At 36.5% G+C, this 20298-nt stretch overlaps 1 protein-coding gene across 5 annotated transcripts in view; it reads right to left on the bottom strand.

The window, feature by feature from the left end:
* Positions 1–20298, bottom strand: part of SLC41A2 (solute carrier family 41 member 2) — a 127760-nt gene that overhangs the window by 78089 nt on the left and 29373 nt on the right. For all 5 annotated transcript variants that reach the window (XR_005531856.1, XM_039252905.1, XM_039252903.1 and 2 more), the window contains exon 3: positions 3766–3873. Coding sequence is in view for 4 of the 5 variants with exons in the window: in XM_039252905.1 (XP_039108836.1) it covers positions 3766–3873 (108 nt within the window). In the remaining variant the exon portion in view is untranslated. The remainder of the gene's footprint in view (positions 1–3765; positions 3874–20298) is intronic.

Genomic DNA, 20298 nt, shown 5'->3' with positions numbered 1-20298 from the left:
AAATAGCCTCAAAAAATAAAAATACATCTGTGTTGCTTCCAGTTTAGAGCCATTATTAATAAAGTTGCTATTAACATTTTTTGAGCAAAAAAATAAAAACAAAAAATAAAAGTAAACACATTAGTAGATAGAAAAGTAGTAACTCATGGCTTCAAGCTAGTATAACATGGTATATTCATCTAGTTTATGGTATTTTTATTACTTAGAAAACTAGGTAATTTCTTCAATTTGTGACTCAAATATCTTATAATCAGTGACAAAATTCTTGATCTATGGAAGACATCAACTGCACCCCTACCTCCCCAAAGAAAGGCACAGCTACTCACTGGTGAAACATTGGTTGATAACCCCTCCCATGGGCTTTGCTTCTAATTAGCTCTGGAGTTCCACTCTCTTAGATATGAACAAATAAATGTAACCAGACTTTAGATTTCAGTATCTAACATAAAATATAAATGCCACAACAAAAAGACACTAAAGTTCAAATTAAAAGATTAAGATTAAATTAAATTAATTAAAAAATTGAGATTAAAAAGGCAGTGTTAATGGTAATATGTGACCAAATTACACAGAAATTAATTCACAGCATATTCCTTTTTAACCGGATTCCCTACAGCATGGCCTATTTCAAAATGGAGTGACATGTTTAATCTATTATTTGAATCTAAACAAATACTGGAGAATGCTCAAGAATGTTGCTTTTAGGGGGCGCCTGGGTGGCTTAGTCGGTTAAGCATCCGACTTTCGCTTAGGTCATGATCTCGCGGTTCGTGGGTTCGAGCCCCGCGTCGGGCTCTGTGCTGACTGCCAGCTCAGAGCCCGGAGCCTGTTTCAGTCTGTGACTCCCTCTCTCTCTGACCCTCCCCTGCTCATGCCGTCTCTCCCTCTCTCTCCTAGAAATAAATAAAACATTTAAAAAAAAAAAAAAAAAGAATGTTGCTTTTAGAAATATTTTCTTTGAGATAAGCTAGCCAAAATTTCAGTTTTCCAGGCTAAGCTATCAAGTTGCTTAAAAGCTCGTGTTCCTAACTATATTTATCAGAACAAAGTTCATTTTCCAACAAAATGAAACTAGAGCTACCTTTTAATTCTCATTCTAATGACTTTGTTTTCCTTTCACTGTTGCCAGTTCTGTTTTTCAAGACCTTTTTTATTCTCCTGTCCTTCCAAGAAGCCTCTTGGATTGAGTTCTACCTTGCTGACCCACCAGTTCTTAAAATATAATGCAAATGTAAATCACTGTGAAAAGATGGCAGACGAACACATGTATATAATTTCACTAACTCTTAAAACATTGGTAAGACTACATAAAAGTTGTTTTTAAGACTCATATACTAAGTGTGAAAATCAATATTCAGCTAACACCAAGGCACGCCCCCCCACTCCCCATTTTTTTGGTTAGCATTTTGCCTTCTGCTACAGGATGTTCCAAGGTCACCTTACACTTTTATGTTACAATCCAAAGAGGTTTCATTTCTATTATTCTCCAGTTCCTTTAATATTCAATACTTACAATGATGACATGCAAAATTATAGACTAAAGTGAAAATACCCAAATAATTCTACCAAGGTCTGGCTACACTTTAGTGACTAGCTGATACCCCTACATGTTTCTAGCTCATCAACTGATTACAAAAATAAGTAACAGGACTGTATCTTTAATAGTCTTAAAAAATAACATGGGCGCCTGGCTGGTTCAGTCAGTTAACGATCCAACTCTTAAATTCAGCTCAGGTCATGATGTCAGAGTCATGGGAAGGAGCCCCACATCAGACTCCATGCTCAGCGTGGCTTAAGATTCTCTCTCACTCTCTCTGCCTCTCCCCAACTTGCACACGCATGTTTTCTCTCTCTCTCTCTCTCTCTCTTTCTGTCTCAAATTAAAAAATTAAAAGAAATAATACCAAAGTTTTAAAATATTAAGTACCAAAAAATATCGTATATTGGTGCTAAGACCAAGACTTCAGGAAAGCATCCTTACAATGCAGAGGAGACGATTATGTGTTTGTTACTGAGGTTATTTATTTGTTTTATAAACTCTTGACTCAGTTATCCTGTGCAAGTAGAAGGGAATGTTCTAGAATGTGAGTTATTCCATTATATGATAGCTCTGTGTCTTCAGGAAGGTCACTTAGCTATTCTAAGGCCTCAGTTCTTTCTCTAAAAACAGGAATAATAGTGCTTATCTCATAGGGTTGCTATAAGATACTCTTGTAGGCAGTCCTGGCACATTATGAGAGCACACTAATACCCAATATTTCACTATGGTCCTGGGCAGAGTTTAGCTACATGACCTTTCATATATAACAGGGAGCTTAGAAGGTTCATAGGGCATACGAAGCATTTTCTCTTAACTGAGCAAGTCAATAATGTTAATAAAACATTATTTAATGCCATGCATTTATCTCCTTTCCAAGCATCTGCTTTACTCAGGAAGCCTTAGGGAACTTACAGTTGAGGGTGGGGGGGGGGGGGGGGGGGGGGGGGGGGGGGGGGGGGGGGGGGGCAGCAGCGGGATGAGGAAAAGGGGAGGAGAGAGTACTCCCATCACCAACACAGCTGTTCAGCTTTAGACATGCAAAAAGTTTCCCCTAGTTCGTAGATGGATTCATTTGCTATAGCATCTTTAAAAAAACACAAACAAAAACCCAACTTCATAAACTAAAGGTTCTGCAATTAGTCATACCCTCTGAAGGTTTAGTTAATTTTGGACTAACATTAAATGGGTAGATGGTTCATTGACGTGAACCACACTATGTGATTTTAATCAACATAATTTGGTGGCACAATGGTGAACCCCAACAAATGTTACAGTGAGAAAACAATGGCCTTTTAGGCTTCTAAAAATAACTCAGAACCCTGTTAGTGGCAATATTTTTTTTAAATATTTAACTTTTCTGGATGAGGATTTAGCATATGAAGATAAGGCTTTGAAAGAATGCATTTTTTTTCTGAACAGTTTAATTACAATCCTAAAATCTGCCCCAAAGAAATAAAAGAATGCAAAACTGTCTGTACAAAATTATTCATTATAACATTGTTTATAATAACAAAACATCAGAAGGAGCCTATATATCCAATAATAGACGACAGACTAAACTACAAGAGAGCTATGTAACAGAAAAGTACACAGCCAATAAAGATAATATAGGCCTATATTTGTCGATGTGGAAAGATGATGAGGGTATATCTTCAAATGGATATCACAGATTTTAAGAGACAATATATATTATTACCGTTCTTTTTTAGAATATACAGTATGTATCTACTCTGATATACCTAACTATGTATAAGAATAGATTCAAGTATAGAAGGATCTATACCAAAATATTAAGATATTACTATCTCTAGGTAGTTTTAAATTTTCTTCTTTATAATCTTTCCCTTTTCTTCAGTTTTTACAACAAGGCTGTATTACTTTTATAATCTCAAAAGGTATAAATACCAATCAACCAACCTTTGAACTATAACGAATCTCAATACCTGATTTGTCCCATGTCTTAAGCGCTGACGATAAATGCCAGAATGCCCTGGAGTAAAATGAGGCAAGTATACTACTTCTCAGGATAAATGAGAGCCTATTATTTGCAAATTAGCCAACCCAGAGAACATTCAGGGTATGCTATAAGGCATTACCACTTATCATATCCCTGAGATCCAGAAATTTATCAGATAGAGGGAAAACAAAATTCCTGGTACAAATTCTCCTTCACAGAAAGAAACAGCATAGGTAATATATATACTTAGTAGTAGGAAAAAACTTACTGCCGTGGATAATCTGGATGCCAACGTCATTTCCAAGTTCCCTTTGAGACCAAGAAGTGCAGGAACTAAAATGAAAACTTCTGTCACCTTTTTGAACACCTCCCAGTGCTGTAAGAAAAAAAACATAACAATTTTCTGACACTCGTTCAAAAACACTTTAAAAAAGGACATTTCTAAAAATCTCAGCCATCTTTTCCAATGTTGCATCCACATTTTGAACAACACAAGTCATTTAGTCAGTGAACATTTAGCTTAACCCAATTCTCCAGAGCTCTGGAGCCTTGAGTTGCTTTAGAAGATTCATTTACATTGGGAGCGATAGCTGATGCGATCGTTACAACCCCAAATAACCTCTAGCTTGTTACACAAGTCTGATGCCCTTAAATTTTACTTTATCCATTAATGAAGATAAGAGTCAGTGTAGCTAGTAGTTAAGAGCATAGACTCAAGAACCAGAACATCTGGATTTGAATCTTGGTTCCACACTAATTACAACTCCACAGGAAGATTACAGTAATATATTATCCAGTTTCACAGATGAAGAAATAAAGATTCAGAAAAGTTCAATTATTTTACCAAGGCCAGAAGACAAGACCAACAATGGACATCAAGAATTCTGAGTCATCCCATGTTGTGGTACCCATTATAGGGTGTGAGGCAAGAGGCTGCAGAGCATAGGATCATTTAAAAAGCACTAAGTTGGAAATTAGAAAATTTGTCGTTCTAGACATGGATCTGCCATAATCTAGCCACACAATCTTGGATGAGTCATGTGTCTTCTGGATTTCAATGTCTACTCTGCCCTCTCTAGCCCTTGCGGAAAGTAACATATTGAAGTGGTTTATAAAGTGAAAAAAAAAACCCACACAAATCCCTTAAGAGCTCAATCTGCTATTTTACTAACATTATTAAGAGGTGATTGTTGCATCAAGGGACTTTATGGACTAACATATTGATGTATGCACCCCCAAAAATCAAGAACACAATTTTGTCATTAATACCAAGACAGGACAGGTGAGAGAAGTAAAACTTAAATCCACCAGATAAATGAAAGAAAAATCCAGTTTGTCCCCAAAGTTACCCTAGAGTTTGTTCCAAATAGGTGTAGAACTAGGGCCTTAATTAAGAGTTGAAGAAATGTTTATCAGATCAGTCTCTGGTAAAATCCTGGTTCAAAGGAAATGCAAGGGAATCCCTCCAGGGTTCAAGCCAGTTAAGGATGAGCCTAAAAAAAGCTCTGAGGGCCCAGCTGCATCCCAGATTTCTTAACCTGCCAAAAACTTCACAATCTTGTCCATGTTTTACAGTGGATTAAAAATTATGCTGTGCTAGTGGGATATGCCTCCTTCCAAGGTGATAGTGATAATGACAATGATGATGAATAACAACAGGTAATAACACTAGCAAAATATTAACAGTATTCAAGATTCATAGATGGCTTACGTGCCAGGTACCGTTCCTTAGCCTTACTCATTTAAGACATAACAAACCTGTGCGATAGGTACATTCTTAACAAATCAGACAATTCAGGAATACATTTTACCTAGGTCATAATTTTAAGACACCTACCTATATGACTTAATTTTAGAAACACCAGAATACTATCCGAATTTCTCTATCAGTCTAGCTCCTACATGTCATCACACTGAATCTATTGGGATGTACTTCTTTTGGTTACTCTCACCCTTTCCAAGTTCAATTCAAATCAAATACTCCCATGAGAAATACTATAAAGGCACTAACACCTTAGCATGGATATAATAAAAATGGTCAATGATTGATTTCCTATCTCATGCCAAATAAGTTCTACATTCTTTTCCCTACACGTGCAGAGGCATGCTTCTGGAAGTTTCCAAATATTCTCAGTTTTCATGATACCCCAGGCCAAAAGAAATACCCAACAGCCTATTTATTAAGAAATTGGTCCAAACAACTTAGCAAATATTTATTTCCTAACAATTTAGTAGCCATTTGTAGTAATAACACAAATACATTGAAAAAAATATTATTTTATATCATATCACCATAATTACTTATTAATAGGGTGTGTGTACTTGTGGGTCACTGCACAACTTCTCAAACCTTCGAATTGGAAACTGCCACCTTCATTTCTTGTTCAGTATTGGTTTTTGTGTGACACTTGCTTTTTTTCACAGCACCACTGAAAATCTAGTCATCAAGAGAAATGTTGTGTGATATAATGTTGAAATAATGAACCACCTTGAGTCTGTAGAGTGTCCAAGAGATGCCACCATGTTTCCTCCAGAATTTTCTAAAACTCCCACAGCAACACTGGAGTGTCCAGAGACAGCATTTGGGGTATATGAGGTTAGTGAGAAGTAGTACAGTACTTAGTCAAAGGGAAGGGCTTCAGGGTCAGATACCTGGGGGGAAATTCTGAGTCTACTACTTGTACTATGTGACTTGGACAAAATTATGCTTTACTTTCTTCATCTAAAACAGGACATAATTGAACCTACCTCATCTGTTTGTGCTTAGGACTGTACCTGTACATAGTAATGGATAGGAATATTGAAGGTTTATTAGCTATATAACACCAAGATATATTATTACCAGTTAATTTCCTGGCAGGCGGTAATGAGAAAAAAAAAAAAAAAAAAAAGTCCAGAAAGGGGATGCTGAGGCGACTAGTGCAAAAAAAATAAATTTCACCTACTTAAAAAATTTTGCCATGATAAAAACATGTCCTCTGAGGCTATGTATATTATTATGAATCCCTAAACTTCTCCACAAGAACTTGCCCTAAAGGAAATCAACTTCTGATCTCACCTAATTTTGGACTTCTTTCAATATCCAGAACCTTGGTGAAGTACTCACACATCGAATGCAATGTCAGAATGCTTGTACATATTCATTAGATTCAAAACCTAAAAATCTTTTAATAGCCAAGAGGAAAAACAAAAATGAAACTTTAAAAAAATAATAATAATTAAATAAGTTGAGGAACAGATCCATAGACTCCTAACTTTTTTATTTATTTATTTCTAGGAGAGAGAGAGAGAGACAGCGTGAGCAGGGGACGGTCAGAGAGAGAGGGAGACACAGACTCCGAAACAGGCTCCAGGCTCTGAGCTGGCAGTCAGCACAGAGCCCGACGCGGGGCCCAAACCCACGAACCGCGAGATCATGACCTAAGAGAAAGTCGGACGCTTAACCGACTAAGCCACCCAGGCGCCCCAATAGACTCCTAACTTTAAAATAAACAGCAAGGGGCGCCTGGATGGCTCAGTCAGCTGGGCATCCGACTTTGACTCGTCATGATCTTGAAGCTCGTGAGTTTGAGCCCCGTGTTGGGCTCTGTGCTGACAACTCAGAGCCTGGATCCTTCTTTGGATTTTGTGTCTCCCCCTCTCTCTGCCTTCCCTACTCAAACTCTCTCTCTCTCTCCTTCAAATATAAACAAATATCATTAAAATTTTTTTTCTTTAAATAAAATAAACAGCAAAAGTTTAGGGGTTCCTGGGTGGTTCAGTCGGTTAAGCACAACTTCAGCTCAGGTTACAATCTTACCATTCCTGAGTTTGAGCCCTACATCAGGCTCTCTGTTGTCAGTGCAGAGCCTGCTTTGGATTCTCTCTCTCTCTCTGCCTTCCCTCTCTCTCTGCCCCTCCTCCCCAAAAATAAATAAACATTAAAATAAAGAAATAAATAAAATACACAGCAAAAGTTTTAAAAAGTCTAATTGGGGGGGTGCCTGGGTGGCTTAGTCGGTTAAGCATCCGACTTTCGCTTAGGTCATGATCTCGCGGTTCGTGGGTTCGAGCCCCACGTCGGGCTCTGTGCTGACTGCCAGCTCAGAGCCTGGAGCCTGTTTCAGAGTCTGTATCTCCCTCTCTCTCTGACCCTCCCCTGCTCACGCTGTCTCTCTCTCTCTCTCTCCTAGAAATAAATAAAAATATTTAAAAATTTTGAAAAAAAAAGTCTAATTGGTAAAAGAAGTTTATGCAATTTTATGAAACATATATACTCCAAATGTGGAGAAGTTTGTTTCTTATTTTGATATAGTTTAAAAAAGTAAACCTATTCAAGGGCAACTGGGTGGCTCAGTTGGTTGAGTGTCCAACTTCAGCTCAGGTCATGAATCACGGTTAGTGAGTTCAAGCCCCACATCAGGCTCACTGCTATCAGTGCAGAGCCTGCTTCAAATCCTCTGTCCCCCTCCTCTCTGCTCCTCTCCCTCTCAAAAATTAAATAAAAACATAAAAAAATTTAAACCCATTCACTTTCAGACATACGACAAAATTGTCAATCTCATACATAATCAGATAAATGCAAATTAAAATGTGATAAATTTTCATCTGTGAGATTTGTAAAGATCAAAAACCTGGATAGTACTCTACTGGAAAGAGTATAAGGAAGTAGGCACTCTATGACACATTTGGTGAGAATGTTAAGGTTTAACTTCTTTGGGGGAATTTGGCAACTTAAATATACATATATAAAATGCACATAATTTTCAACTGAAAACCTCTATGTCAAGGAATTTACCCTACAAATAAACGTGAACATGAGTTTAAATACATATAAATAATGACTTTACTTAGTTCATCACTATTCATAATAGCAAAAAATTTGAGGCAATTTAAATCCCCTTCATTAGGTAACAGTAGAAAAATAATAAAAAATGATACATCCTTGCAACAGAGCATCACATAGCTGGAGAAGAATTTGGTAAATATGTGTAAACCTATATAAGAGCTCCAAGATAAATTAAGAAAAGCAAGGTGAATAGAAGTATTGTTTGTGTCTCTAGCAAATACACACATGCACACATGTGCGCACATGTGATGTCTATTGAAGGAGACACAGAACAAAAAGTAATGGTACTAAGGAAGGGAATAGGAGAGAGGCACATACAGGCAGGGACACACTACTTTCTCCATTATATATTCTTTCATGCAGTTTAAGTATGCTTTCTCAGATACATATAATTTCATTAAACTTTTCATTTTGAAATAATTATACATTAACATGCAGTTATAAAAAAAAATACAGAGAGATCTCACCCATGTATCCATTACCCGATTTCCCCCAATGGTAACATTTTGCAAAACAGTAGTGAGCAATATCATAACCAGGATATTAACACTGATACAGTCAAGATACCACAAGAATCCCTCCTACTGCCAGTTTATAGTCCCATCCACTGCTCACCACTCCCAGCACCTTCTTAATCCCTGGCAACCACTAATCTTTCTTCATTCTATAATTTTGTCATTTCAAGAATGTTATACAAATGAAGTAAGTATAACCTTTTGAGATTGGCTTTTTTCACTCAGCATAATGTTTCCAAGATTCATCTAGATCACTGCATGCCACATGCAATAGTTTGTTCCTTTTTGTTGAGGAGTGATATTCCATCACATGGATTTACCCAAGTTTATTTAACCATTCAGCTATTGGGATTGTATCCACTTCTTGGCTGTTATGAATAAAGCAGCTATAAATATTCAGGTACAGGATTTGTGTGAATACAAGTCTTCATTCTCTGAGATAAATGCCCAGGAATGCAATTGCTAGGTTATATGATGGTTAACATTATGTTTTAGTTAGTGTGTGTAGGGGTGTGTGTGTGTGTGTGCGCGCGCCCGCACGCGCGCACGCATGTTTTAACTGTCAAGGTGTTTTCCAGAGTAGCTGTTCTATTTTAAATTCCCATCAGCAATGCATGAGTGATACCACTTCTCTACATGCTCAACAGCACTTCATATTTTTACTATTTTTATTATAGCCACTCTGATAGGTCTGATCTCTCATAGAGTTTTTCACTTGCATTTCCCTAATGGCTAAAGATGTCAGAACATTTCATGTTTATTTGCCCTCTGTACACAGTCTTTGGTAAAATGTCTCTATGTCTTTTGCCAGTTTTCTAATTTTTTTTTAACTGTTCAGCTTTGAGAGTTCTTTACATACTGTTGTCTTTCGTCAGATATGTAGTTTGCAAGTATTTTCTTCCACTCTGCAAAGCTGCTTTTTATTCTTTTAACAAGGTCATTCAGGGGCACCTGGGTGGCTCAGTCAGTTAAGCATCTGACTCTTTATTTTGGCTAAGGTCATGATCTCATGGTTCATGAGTTGGAGCCCTGCATCAGGCTCTGTACTAATCTTGGGATTCTCTCTCTCCCTCTCTCTCTCTCTGCCTGTCCTGCATACATGCTCTCTCTCTCTCTCTCCAAAATAAATAAATTTTAAAAAATGTCACAGAGCAAAAATTTTATTTGATTTAGTTCAATCTGTTTTGATTAGTCCATCTGTTACTGATTTCTAGTTTGATTACATTGTAATTAAAGAACACAGTCTGAATGATTTCAATATTTTAAACTAGTTGAGGCTTGGTGTATGGCCCAGGACATGGTCTCTCTTGGTATATGATCTATAACAGTTGGAACAGAATGTGTGTGCTGCTGTTTTCAGGTGGAGTGGTCTGTAAATGTCAATCAGATCTTTCTGGACGGTGGTGTTACCGAATCCTTCTATATCCTTGCTGATTTTCTATGAAGTTGTTGTATCAATTATTGAGAGAAGGGCTTTGAAGACTCTAATTCTAATTGTGGATTTTTCTATTTCTCCTTTTAGTTCTCTCAGGGGCTGTCATTATTAGCCAACTAAGGGAAAGTGCTGGCACACTACCTGCCCTTCTCTGATAACACCCTGGCTGAAGTGCTGGGGTATCTCAATACCACCGCTTTCCCACCCAGGTTTATTGACATATAATTGAAAAACCTGTAATATATTTAAAATGTACCACATGATATTTTGATATACACTCTGTGAAAAGTCCCTCCATCAAGTTAATTCACACATCCATCAATTCATACTGTTACCTTTTCTTTCTTTGATGAAAATGCTTAAAACCTACTCTCTAATGTAGAAAGTATTATACAGTACAGGATGATCAACTCTAGTCACCATACTATACACAAAACCCTCAGAACTTATTCATCTTATGACTGAAAAGTTGGTACCTTTTAACCAGCCTCTCTCCATCTCCTCCATTCCCCAGCAAGGACTATTTTACTGTTTCTATGAGTTTGACTTTTTTTTTTTTTTAATTCCACATATAAGTGATACCATGCAATATCTATCTTTCCTTCTGGCATATTTTACTTAAAATAACACCCTCCATGTGCATCCATGTTGTTCACGACAGCCCCTTGAGGTTGAAGTCTAAGCCCTGAACTGAGCCTTTGCTGCTCTGGGTGTGTGAGTGAGAGCACAGTTCTTTCCGTCAAGGCTGGCTACGCTAGAACACTTCTTGTCTACCGGAGTTCTGTCTTGCCAGACTGCCCCTTCCCTAGGCCTTTAGAGAGAGCAGGCTTTTCTTGTTTGCATCTGTTGGCATTCCCAGGTTGCTGGCCTCTTTAGCTACAAATCTGGGGTCTATGAAGCAAAAGGGGCTTACCCAGCCTGCTTTCTTCTTCCCACCTTTTACACAGGCTTCTCAGGTTTGTTTTACATCAGGTTTCCAGGACTTTTTTTTTTTTTTTTTTTTGCATGTTTTGTCTTACTGTACTTACTGGGAAGGATAGGTAACAGTACATTCACTATAGCTTCCTGGAAGCGAAAGTCCATGTATTGTTTTTTAAATAACAACCAGAACCATTACAGCAGAGGGAGTGCTAGTGCCTTCCTGGGCTCACAGCTATATTAAAGGAGGTATTTTATCTTAAAACAAACTCTGAAACTATAGCTATGCTTTCTAAGGAGACAAACATGGTGATGCCTTCTTAGCTTTGTGATACTGCCCTCTTACTCTCTCTCTGCACTTTTAAAACACTAGTATTGTGTCCACAAAACTTCAACAAAGCATCCCTTTTCTCTCTGACCACTCTACTTTCCATATCAGAAAAATAGCCCTAACTCAAAGTCCCAAGTTAGAAACACAACTTAGGTATTGCATCATTCTCTCTGAATTCCAAAACACACACACTGTACTGGCAGTGTGGTAATAAACTAAGGACTACTTGAGAGCTGTATTATCCTCTACTTCAAAACAATATTTTCAGCATTGCAATAATACTGTCTTCATAAAACATAATAGGATCTCAGGGTTTGGTAGATATTAGCTTTCAATAATATTCTAATGTTAAGTATAAATTCACCTAGGAAGTTACAAAGGTATTAGCTCAGTTTGCTTAAATTTCTTTTAGATGGATGGGTAGCTAACAATAACCTCATTTTATAGAATCTTTATATAATCCATAGATTAAGTCTACAGACGACCCAAGATGCACACATAGCATGTTATACAGAGAACAGGATTTATCCACAAGACAGGGCTCTGCTATCTATAAGCTGTACATTCCTAGGCAAATCATTTAAAACCATTTGCTTATTTTTAGCAAGGGAAGAAAAGACAAAGAGCTTAGACTAGGTGCTTTCTAAGAATATTTCCAATTCTGAATCCTATGATTTAAAAGTCTAAGTTTGATTTTCAAAATTTAGGAATCTTTTTAACAAAGTAGAGTTTGTTTTATTTCATGCATGCACTCATTCATTCAACAAGGAATTATGGGACGTCTGCTCTATGTAAGGCATCAGTCTGGTCTTTTGGACTGGGTACTACTTAAGTGGGACCAAAGACTACATGGCCTAACTATCCCACCCAACTCCATTTACTAGTAAGAAGGGAACTTACATTACTTTAGACTTGCAGTTCTCAAACTTGAGCCCACATCAAAATCATCAGAAATGCTTGCAAAAGCTGTTTGCTAGGTCCCATCCTAGGTTTCTGATTCAGGGCTGGGATAAAACCTAAGAATTTATGTATCTAAATTCCCAGATGATGCTGATGCTGCTGATTCAGGGAGCACACTTTGCAAACCACTGACTCAGATAAACAGATAAATAGAAAGACCATGGAGGGGACAAATCCTATACATGAGGAGTCACTACACTCAAGGTGTTGTTCTTGCCTCTTCTGCACACTTTTCCATCTCCATTTTCCTTGGAACAACATCCACTCCCTTCTATTTAAGAAGCAGTTAAGTTTCAGTTCTTTGTGATTCTAGTGAAGTTGCTGATCTGAATGGCCATCTGTCCCCTGAGATTGAAGTGTAACTCAAACAGGGCTGATCGTATTATTTTATCTCCCTCGTCACATTGACTAGTTCCACGTAATTCTTCCTTAGAATTTTCCAAACTGAAGACAGACAACAGCTCATTCTTTCCCTTTGTAACACAAACTAAAAGGATATGACCCCATGACTATCAGGAGGTATATACAATAGGAGAGAATGTGGGCAACAAACAAAATGGAAATTGAAATGAGAGATAGAGAGAAGGTAATCAAAAAATTAAGTCCCTGTTCTAGTTATAACTCAGGTAGACTGTATACCTATTGCTCCCAGTTACAAAAGACAATGCATTCTTTTTTTTTTTTAATCACTTAAATTAACTGGTTAGATAGGTTTCAATATCTTAGAACAGAAAAGTTCTGGCTCACTGAGGTGATCCAAAGATAAAATACATCCCCTATCAACGAGGAGATAGTATAATAATTAAAAACATGAGTTATGCAGTCAGCCAACTTGGGTTTAATTCAGCCACTTACCGGTTGTGTGACCTCAGGCAAACAATTTAATGTCTAAGCCTGGTACATAAAATGGAAATAACATCACCTACCTCAGCATCCTCCTGAACATCAGATAGGTAATGCGATGTACTAACGAAGAACATTCAATGAATGATACTTGTTAATATTACACCATTTATTGAACATTGATCTCCCAGGTACCATAATTGTGCTTCCCATGCTCTTTTACAAGTTCTTTAATTTGGGGCCCAGGATTAATAAAGTGATACTATAAATCATAAGCACACAAAGGTAGTTTAGACTAAAGTTTACTCCTTGGGGTAAACCTGAATATGTAAAAAGAGCATTCTATATCCCTACACGTCTTTTTGGTACTTCAGTAGAATTCCTATAGCACTCTCTTTACCTCCAAAGATACTCAAGTATTCAGTCAGACACTATAGTCATAATCTATGTATTTGTATTTCCCACTACGACAGAAAGTCATAAACTTTGGGGCACAAATTCCAAATTGGGATTGCTAGCTGAGTGAGCTCTCTGAGCCTCATTCAAAATCTTCATTTGTAAAGTGAGGAAATATGTATACAACTCAATCTTCGAATTATTACTTCAACTCAAAAGAGGTGATCTTGGCAAATTTTCTCAGCAAACATCAACTGACAACTCCAAGTTGACTAATAATTAAAGAATAAAAGTAAAAAGCAGAGAGGCAGGACTAGAGCAGGTCTTAAATAAACCAGGGAGTAGATGTCCTACTAAACAGAAGGTAGATAATGGCCAAGCAGTCAATCCTAATTGGCCACCTGTCACATATTAGAATTTTAGAATACTGCCTTAAGACACTAATGGCCCTTTAACTCCTTGTCTTGAATTTGATAATCCAGCTGCGGCAGCACATGCATCAGCTCTGGTCATGGACTCAATTGTGTCACCTTCATAAAATATATATTGAAATCCCAACTCCCAGTGTGGCTGTATTGGGAGATAGGGCTTATGAGGAGGTGATAAAGGTTACAAGAAGTCGTAAGAGGAGAGCCCTCATCTGGAAGGGCTGGCGCTTTTATAATAAGAGGAAGAGGCACCAGAGCTTGCCTCTGTCCAGCATGTGAGAGCACAGAGAAGGCAGCCCTCTGCAAACCAGAAATAGAGCTCTTACGAGAAAGTGAATAGCCTGGGACCTTGACCCTGGACTTCCCAGCATCCAGAACTGGAGAAATAAATGTCTAATGTTTAAGCCAGCCAGTCTGTAGTATTTCATTATACCAGTCCAAATAGACGAAGACAGCACCAAAGACAAACTTTACTATTTTAGTTACATAAAACTGTCTCTAAACTCTATTACTGGAGAGGTATTTCATCCTTAAAGGATTACAAAAGTTTTCACATGCATAAATTTACATAATGTATAGGGGTTAGGAGGACAGATACTGAATCTGGACCAAGAGCCCACCCTCAGCTCTATCACTTAATAACAAAGTATTTTATTTTATAAAACAGAGACAATAACACCTTCCCTACAGTTGTCTTGTAAGGATTAAAAGAAGATGCTGTATGTAAGGGCTTATGGCAGTGCCTAGCCTACAGCAAACCTTCAATAAATGGTGACTGTTAAACTTTCATTCAACAAATATTTATTATCTACTCAACCTGCTAGGGATGTAGTGGTGAAAAATAAAGAAACATAAACTTACCAAACACAAAATCAAAAAGGAAATTTTGATTAACCCTGTGACTTCTAAAGAAACTCAAGCTGTAAATAAAAACATTGCCACACAGAAAATGGCAGGCCCAGATGTCTTCATCAGAGAATTCTACCCAATACTTAGGAAAGATAATGACAAAGTGACATAAACCTTGACAGAGAATAGGAGGAAAAAAGAGAACATTTCCAAATTCATTCATGAGACTAGTACTCCCTTAATGAAAACTGCCAATGACATTATGAGAAGGACATTTATGGGCTAATCTTACATATGATTATAGATGCAAAAATCCCATGCAAAATATTAGCAAAACCAATCAGAATTCTAATCAGAATTAATCAGAAGAATAAATCATGACCAGGTTATACTTATTCCAGAAATGTAAGGTTGGTTTAATTAATATAATTCAAGGGGTGTCTGGGTGGCTCAGTCAGTTAAGCATCCAACTCTTGATTTTGGCTCAGATCATGATCTTATGATTGTGAGATCAGGCTCCATGATGACAGTACGAGCCTGCTTGGGATTCTCTCTATATATAAATAAATAAACTTAAAATAATAATAATAACCAATATAATTCAAAACAGCAACAAATAAAGGGAAAAATCATATAATGTTATCAATAAAACAAAGTAGTTGACAAAATTCAACATCCATTCATAATTTTTAAGACAAGCCTTAGCAGACTAGAAAAAGAAACTTCCTTAATATGATAAAGAATATTACAAAAATCAACAGCAAACACCATACTTCATGATGAACTGTTGAAAGTTTTCTCTTTGAGATCTGGAACAAGATAAGCCTGCTCTCAACACTTCTATTTTATAGTGCTTTGTAGGTCCTAGCCAGTACAAAATGGCACAAAAATAAATAAACAAAATATAAGGTTTAGAAAGAAATGAATATGGTCGTTATTCACAGATAACATGGTGGTACAATGAAGTAATTCCAAAAGAACTACAGATAGATTATTTTTTAAATTTTTTTAATGTTAATTTATTTTTGAGACAGAGGGAGACAGAGCATGAGTGGAGGAGGGGCAGAGAGAGAGGGAGACACAGAATCCAAAGCAGGTTCCAGGCTCTGAGTTATCAGCACAGAGCCCAACGCAGGGCTCAAATTCATAAACAGTAAGATCATGACCTGAGCTGAAGTCAGACACTTAACTGACTGAGCCACCCAGGTGCCCCAGATAAATTAATATTAGTGATTTTAGCAAAGTTGCTAGATACAAGGTCAACAGATAAACACACAAAAACATAAAATGAATTTTTAAAAGAACTACACCATTTACAATAGCATAAAAAGTATCAAATAATTAGGAATGAGTCCAGCAAAAAGTATAAAAGACCTGTGCTCTGAAACTCTAAAACATCAGAGAGGGAAATTAACGATGACCTAAATAAATGGAGAGGGCTGTTCTATGTACGTGTATCAGAACAGTCAGCATTATAGTCAATTCTCCTCCTAATTACCGGTAGATTCAATGCAATCTGAATCACAACTGCAACACCTTTTGTGTGTGTGTGTGTGGAAACTGACAAGCCTTTACACTAAAATGTACGTATAATGCAAAGGGAAAAGAATAACCAAAGCACTTTGAGGAAAAACATGGAGAAAACATTCTCTACTAGATATCTAGATAGTGTGATATTAATGCCAAGCAACATAAATACACCAAAGGAGCAGAATAGCAAGCCCAGAAACACGTCTGCACATAAATGGGAACTTGATGTATAGCAAATATTTTGCTTATGTAATAGTGCAGACACGATTGGAAGTCTATGTAGAAAGGAAAAAAAAAAAAAAGACCCCCCTACCTCACACTCTCCATAAAAATTATTCCAGGGAGCGAATGATCTAAATGTAAAAGGCAAAACAGCAAAGCTTTAAGAAGGTAATTTAAGAGAATATCTTAATTATCACAGAATATGGAAAGATTTCTTAAGCAAGAACGAAAATTACAAACCATGGAAAAGTACAGGAAAAGGCACTATATCAAAATTAAGAATTTCTGCTCATCAAAACACACCATTGAGAAAGTAAAAAGGTAAGCTGTAGAGGAAGGAAAGAGGAAAGATATTTTTAATACATATAACTAAAGGGCTTGTATCCAGAATATACAAATAATTCTTATAAGTCAGTAAGAGAAAGACAATCAAATAATAAAATGGGCAAAAAACCTTTATCACTAATGTCTAAATAAATGATCCATAAACAACATTAGTCATGAGGGAAATCCTCATGATTTCCAATACTAAAATTTCTAAAAACAATTTATACCTTGTATAAATAAGAATACAGAGCAATGAAACCTCTCATACACAGCTAATTAATCTATAAATTGGTACAATCATTTGACATACCTAAATTTAAATATCTGGATATCCTAAGACACAGAAATTCCATTTCTATATATATATATATACAATAGAAATGCATGCACATGTGTACCCAGAATCTGGAAACACCAAAAGCCCAACATCCATCAATAGAAGAATAAATAAATTGTGACATAGTCCTAATTGGATTACATATAATAATAAAATTAAATGAACTAAAATTTCATAAAACTTACATAATGTTGAACAAAAAGCCAGACACAGAGGACTATATATTCTTCACTTCATTGTATAAAGTTTTAGAAGAATTAAGTAAAACCAAACAATGGTATTTAATGATGCACATTTATAAAGACAAGGAAGTACTGATTGATTATCTTTGATAATGAGGAATAAAGGGTAGCAATCAGAAGGGAACGCATAGAAGACTAATGAAGTACTGATAGTTATATGGTTGTTTGTGTCATAAAAATTCACTGAGTTGTACATGTTTGGTTTCTATACTCTGTATGTTAAATTTCACAAATAAAAAGTTTTAAAAAACATTCAAATTAAATCTTTCAAAACATTTGTTTTTATAATTTTTAACACTAAAGTTTAATATTATAAACCAATTATATACGTGCTGCTATCTTGAATAGTATAAAAACATTATACCAGAGGAATGTACATAATAAGCTGTATAAATATTCCAAAATCTATACTCTAATATATTATTCTTATAGAAGTTATCATTCTAGAGCTAAATACTAAGTGTTTCTTCAGAATAATTGATATACCAGGAAAAAAAATATCAGAGTGCCTGGGTGGTTAAGTTGGTGAGTGGCCAGCTCTTGATTTCGGCTCAGGTCGTGATCACATGGTTTGTGAGTTTGAGCCCCCTTATTGGGCTCTGTACTGACAGTGTAGAGATTGCTTGGGATCCTCCTTCTCTCTCCCGCTCAGCCCCTTTCTCTCTTTTTCAAAGTAAATAAATAAACTTTAAAAAATAATAATAAAATGTTAACCAAAAACAGTTTATTCATTTTAGCAGTTGTGATACTATTGTAATTACTTGAAACAATTGCATTTCAAGTGGGTAGTAGGTAAATTTGGTCCTGTTAGTATTATAGTCCATTCAAAAATTTAATATATTTTCCCCCTAACCTGTCTCTCTCTTATTAAGACCCACCTGGAAAATCAAAAAAAATTCCCCATTTCAGTATCTTTAAGTTAATTATATCTGCAAAGTTTCTTTCCCCCCTCCCAACATGTTTAGTTATGTATAATTAACATACAATGTTATATTAGTTTCAGGTGTACAATAATATGATTCCACAATTCTATACATTACTTAGTGCTCATCGTGATAAGTGCACTCTGAAATCCCTATCACCCATTTCACCAATTCCCTCACCCCCCTTCCCCCTGGCAATCATCAGTTTGTTCTTTATATTTAAGAGTGGGGTTTTTTGGTCTTTTTTTCTTTGTACATTTTGTTTCTTAAATTCGGTGTATAAATGAAATCATATTGTTTTTGTCTTTCTCTCACTTATGTCACTTAGCATTACACCCTCTAAGTTCATCCATGTTGTTCCAAATGACAAGATCTCATTCTTTTTTCATGGCTGAATAAGATTCCATTGTATTTGGGGCGCCTGGGTGGCTTAGTCGGTTAAGCATCCGACTTTCGCTTAGGTCATAATCTCACGGTTTGTGGGTTCGAGCCCCGCGTCGGGCTCTGTGGTGACTGCCAGCTCAGAGCCTGGAGCCTATTTCAGAGTCTGTGTCTCCCTCTCTCTCTGACCCTCCCCTGCTCACGCTGTCTCTCTCTCTCTCCTAGAAATAAATAAAAATATTAAAAAAAAAAAAAAAAGATTCCCTTGTATTTATACACCACTTTTTCTTTATCAATTTATCTATCGATGGACCCTTGGGTTGCTTCTGTATCTTGGCTATTGTAAATAATGCTGCAATAAACACAAGGGTGCAGATAGCTTTCTGAATTAGTGTCTTCATTTTCTTTTGGTAAATATTATCAGAAATGAAATGACTGGATCATATGGTATTCCTATTTTTTTAAGAAACCTCTATACTGTTTTCCACAATGGCTGCACCAATTTGCATTCTCACCAATAGTACATGAAAGTTCCTTTTTCTCCACATGCTCATCAATTCTTGTTATTTCTTGTGTATTTGATTTTAGCCATTCTGACAGGTCTGAGACAATATCTCACTGTCGTTTTGATTTGCATTTCCTTGATTGCTGATGTTGACATCTTTTCATGTGTCTGTTAGCCATCTGTACACCTTCTTCAGAAAAATATCTATTCAGGTCCTCTGACCATTTTTTGGTGTTGGGTTGTAGAATTTCATTATATACTGGGGCGACTGGGTGGCTCAGTTGGTTAAGGGTCTGGCTTCGACTCAGGTCATGATTTTGCAGTTCGTGGGTTCAAGCCCCGTGTCGGACTCTGCTGACAGCCAGCTCAGAGCCTGGAGCCTGTTTTGGATTCTCACACTGTGTCTGTCTGTCTGTCTGTCTCTCTCTATCTCAGAAATAAATAAAACATTTAAAAATTTTTTAAATAAAAAAAAAGAAGTTCGTTATATATTTTGGATATTAACCCCTTATTGGATATATCATTTACAAGTATCTTCTCCCATTCAGTTGCCTTTTTGTTTTGTTGATGGTTTCCTTCACTGTGCAAAAGCTCTTTATTTTGATGTAGTCCCAATAGTTAAGCTTTGCTTTTATTTCCCTTGTTTGAGGAGACATATCTAGAAAAATGTTTCTATGGTTGATGTCAAAGAGATTGTCTGTGCTTTCTTCTAGGAGTTTTATGGTTTCAAGGCTCATATTTAGGTCTTTATTCCATTTGGGTTCATTTTTGTGTATAGTGTAAGAAAGTGGCCCAGTTTCATTCTTTTTTTCTTAAGTTTATTTATTTTTG

Source organism: Hyaena hyaena, unplaced genomic scaffold (genome assembly GCF_003009895.1).
Source record: "Hyaena hyaena isolate Hyena2069 unplaced genomic scaffold, ASM300989v1 scaffold_432, whole genome shotgun sequence".
In the NCBI taxonomy this organism is placed as follows: domain Eukaryota; kingdom Metazoa; phylum Chordata; class Mammalia; order Carnivora; family Hyaenidae; genus Hyaena; species Hyaena hyaena.
Note: the sequence above shows the minus strand (reverse complement) of the source record. Positions and strands in the feature narration are given on the sequence as shown.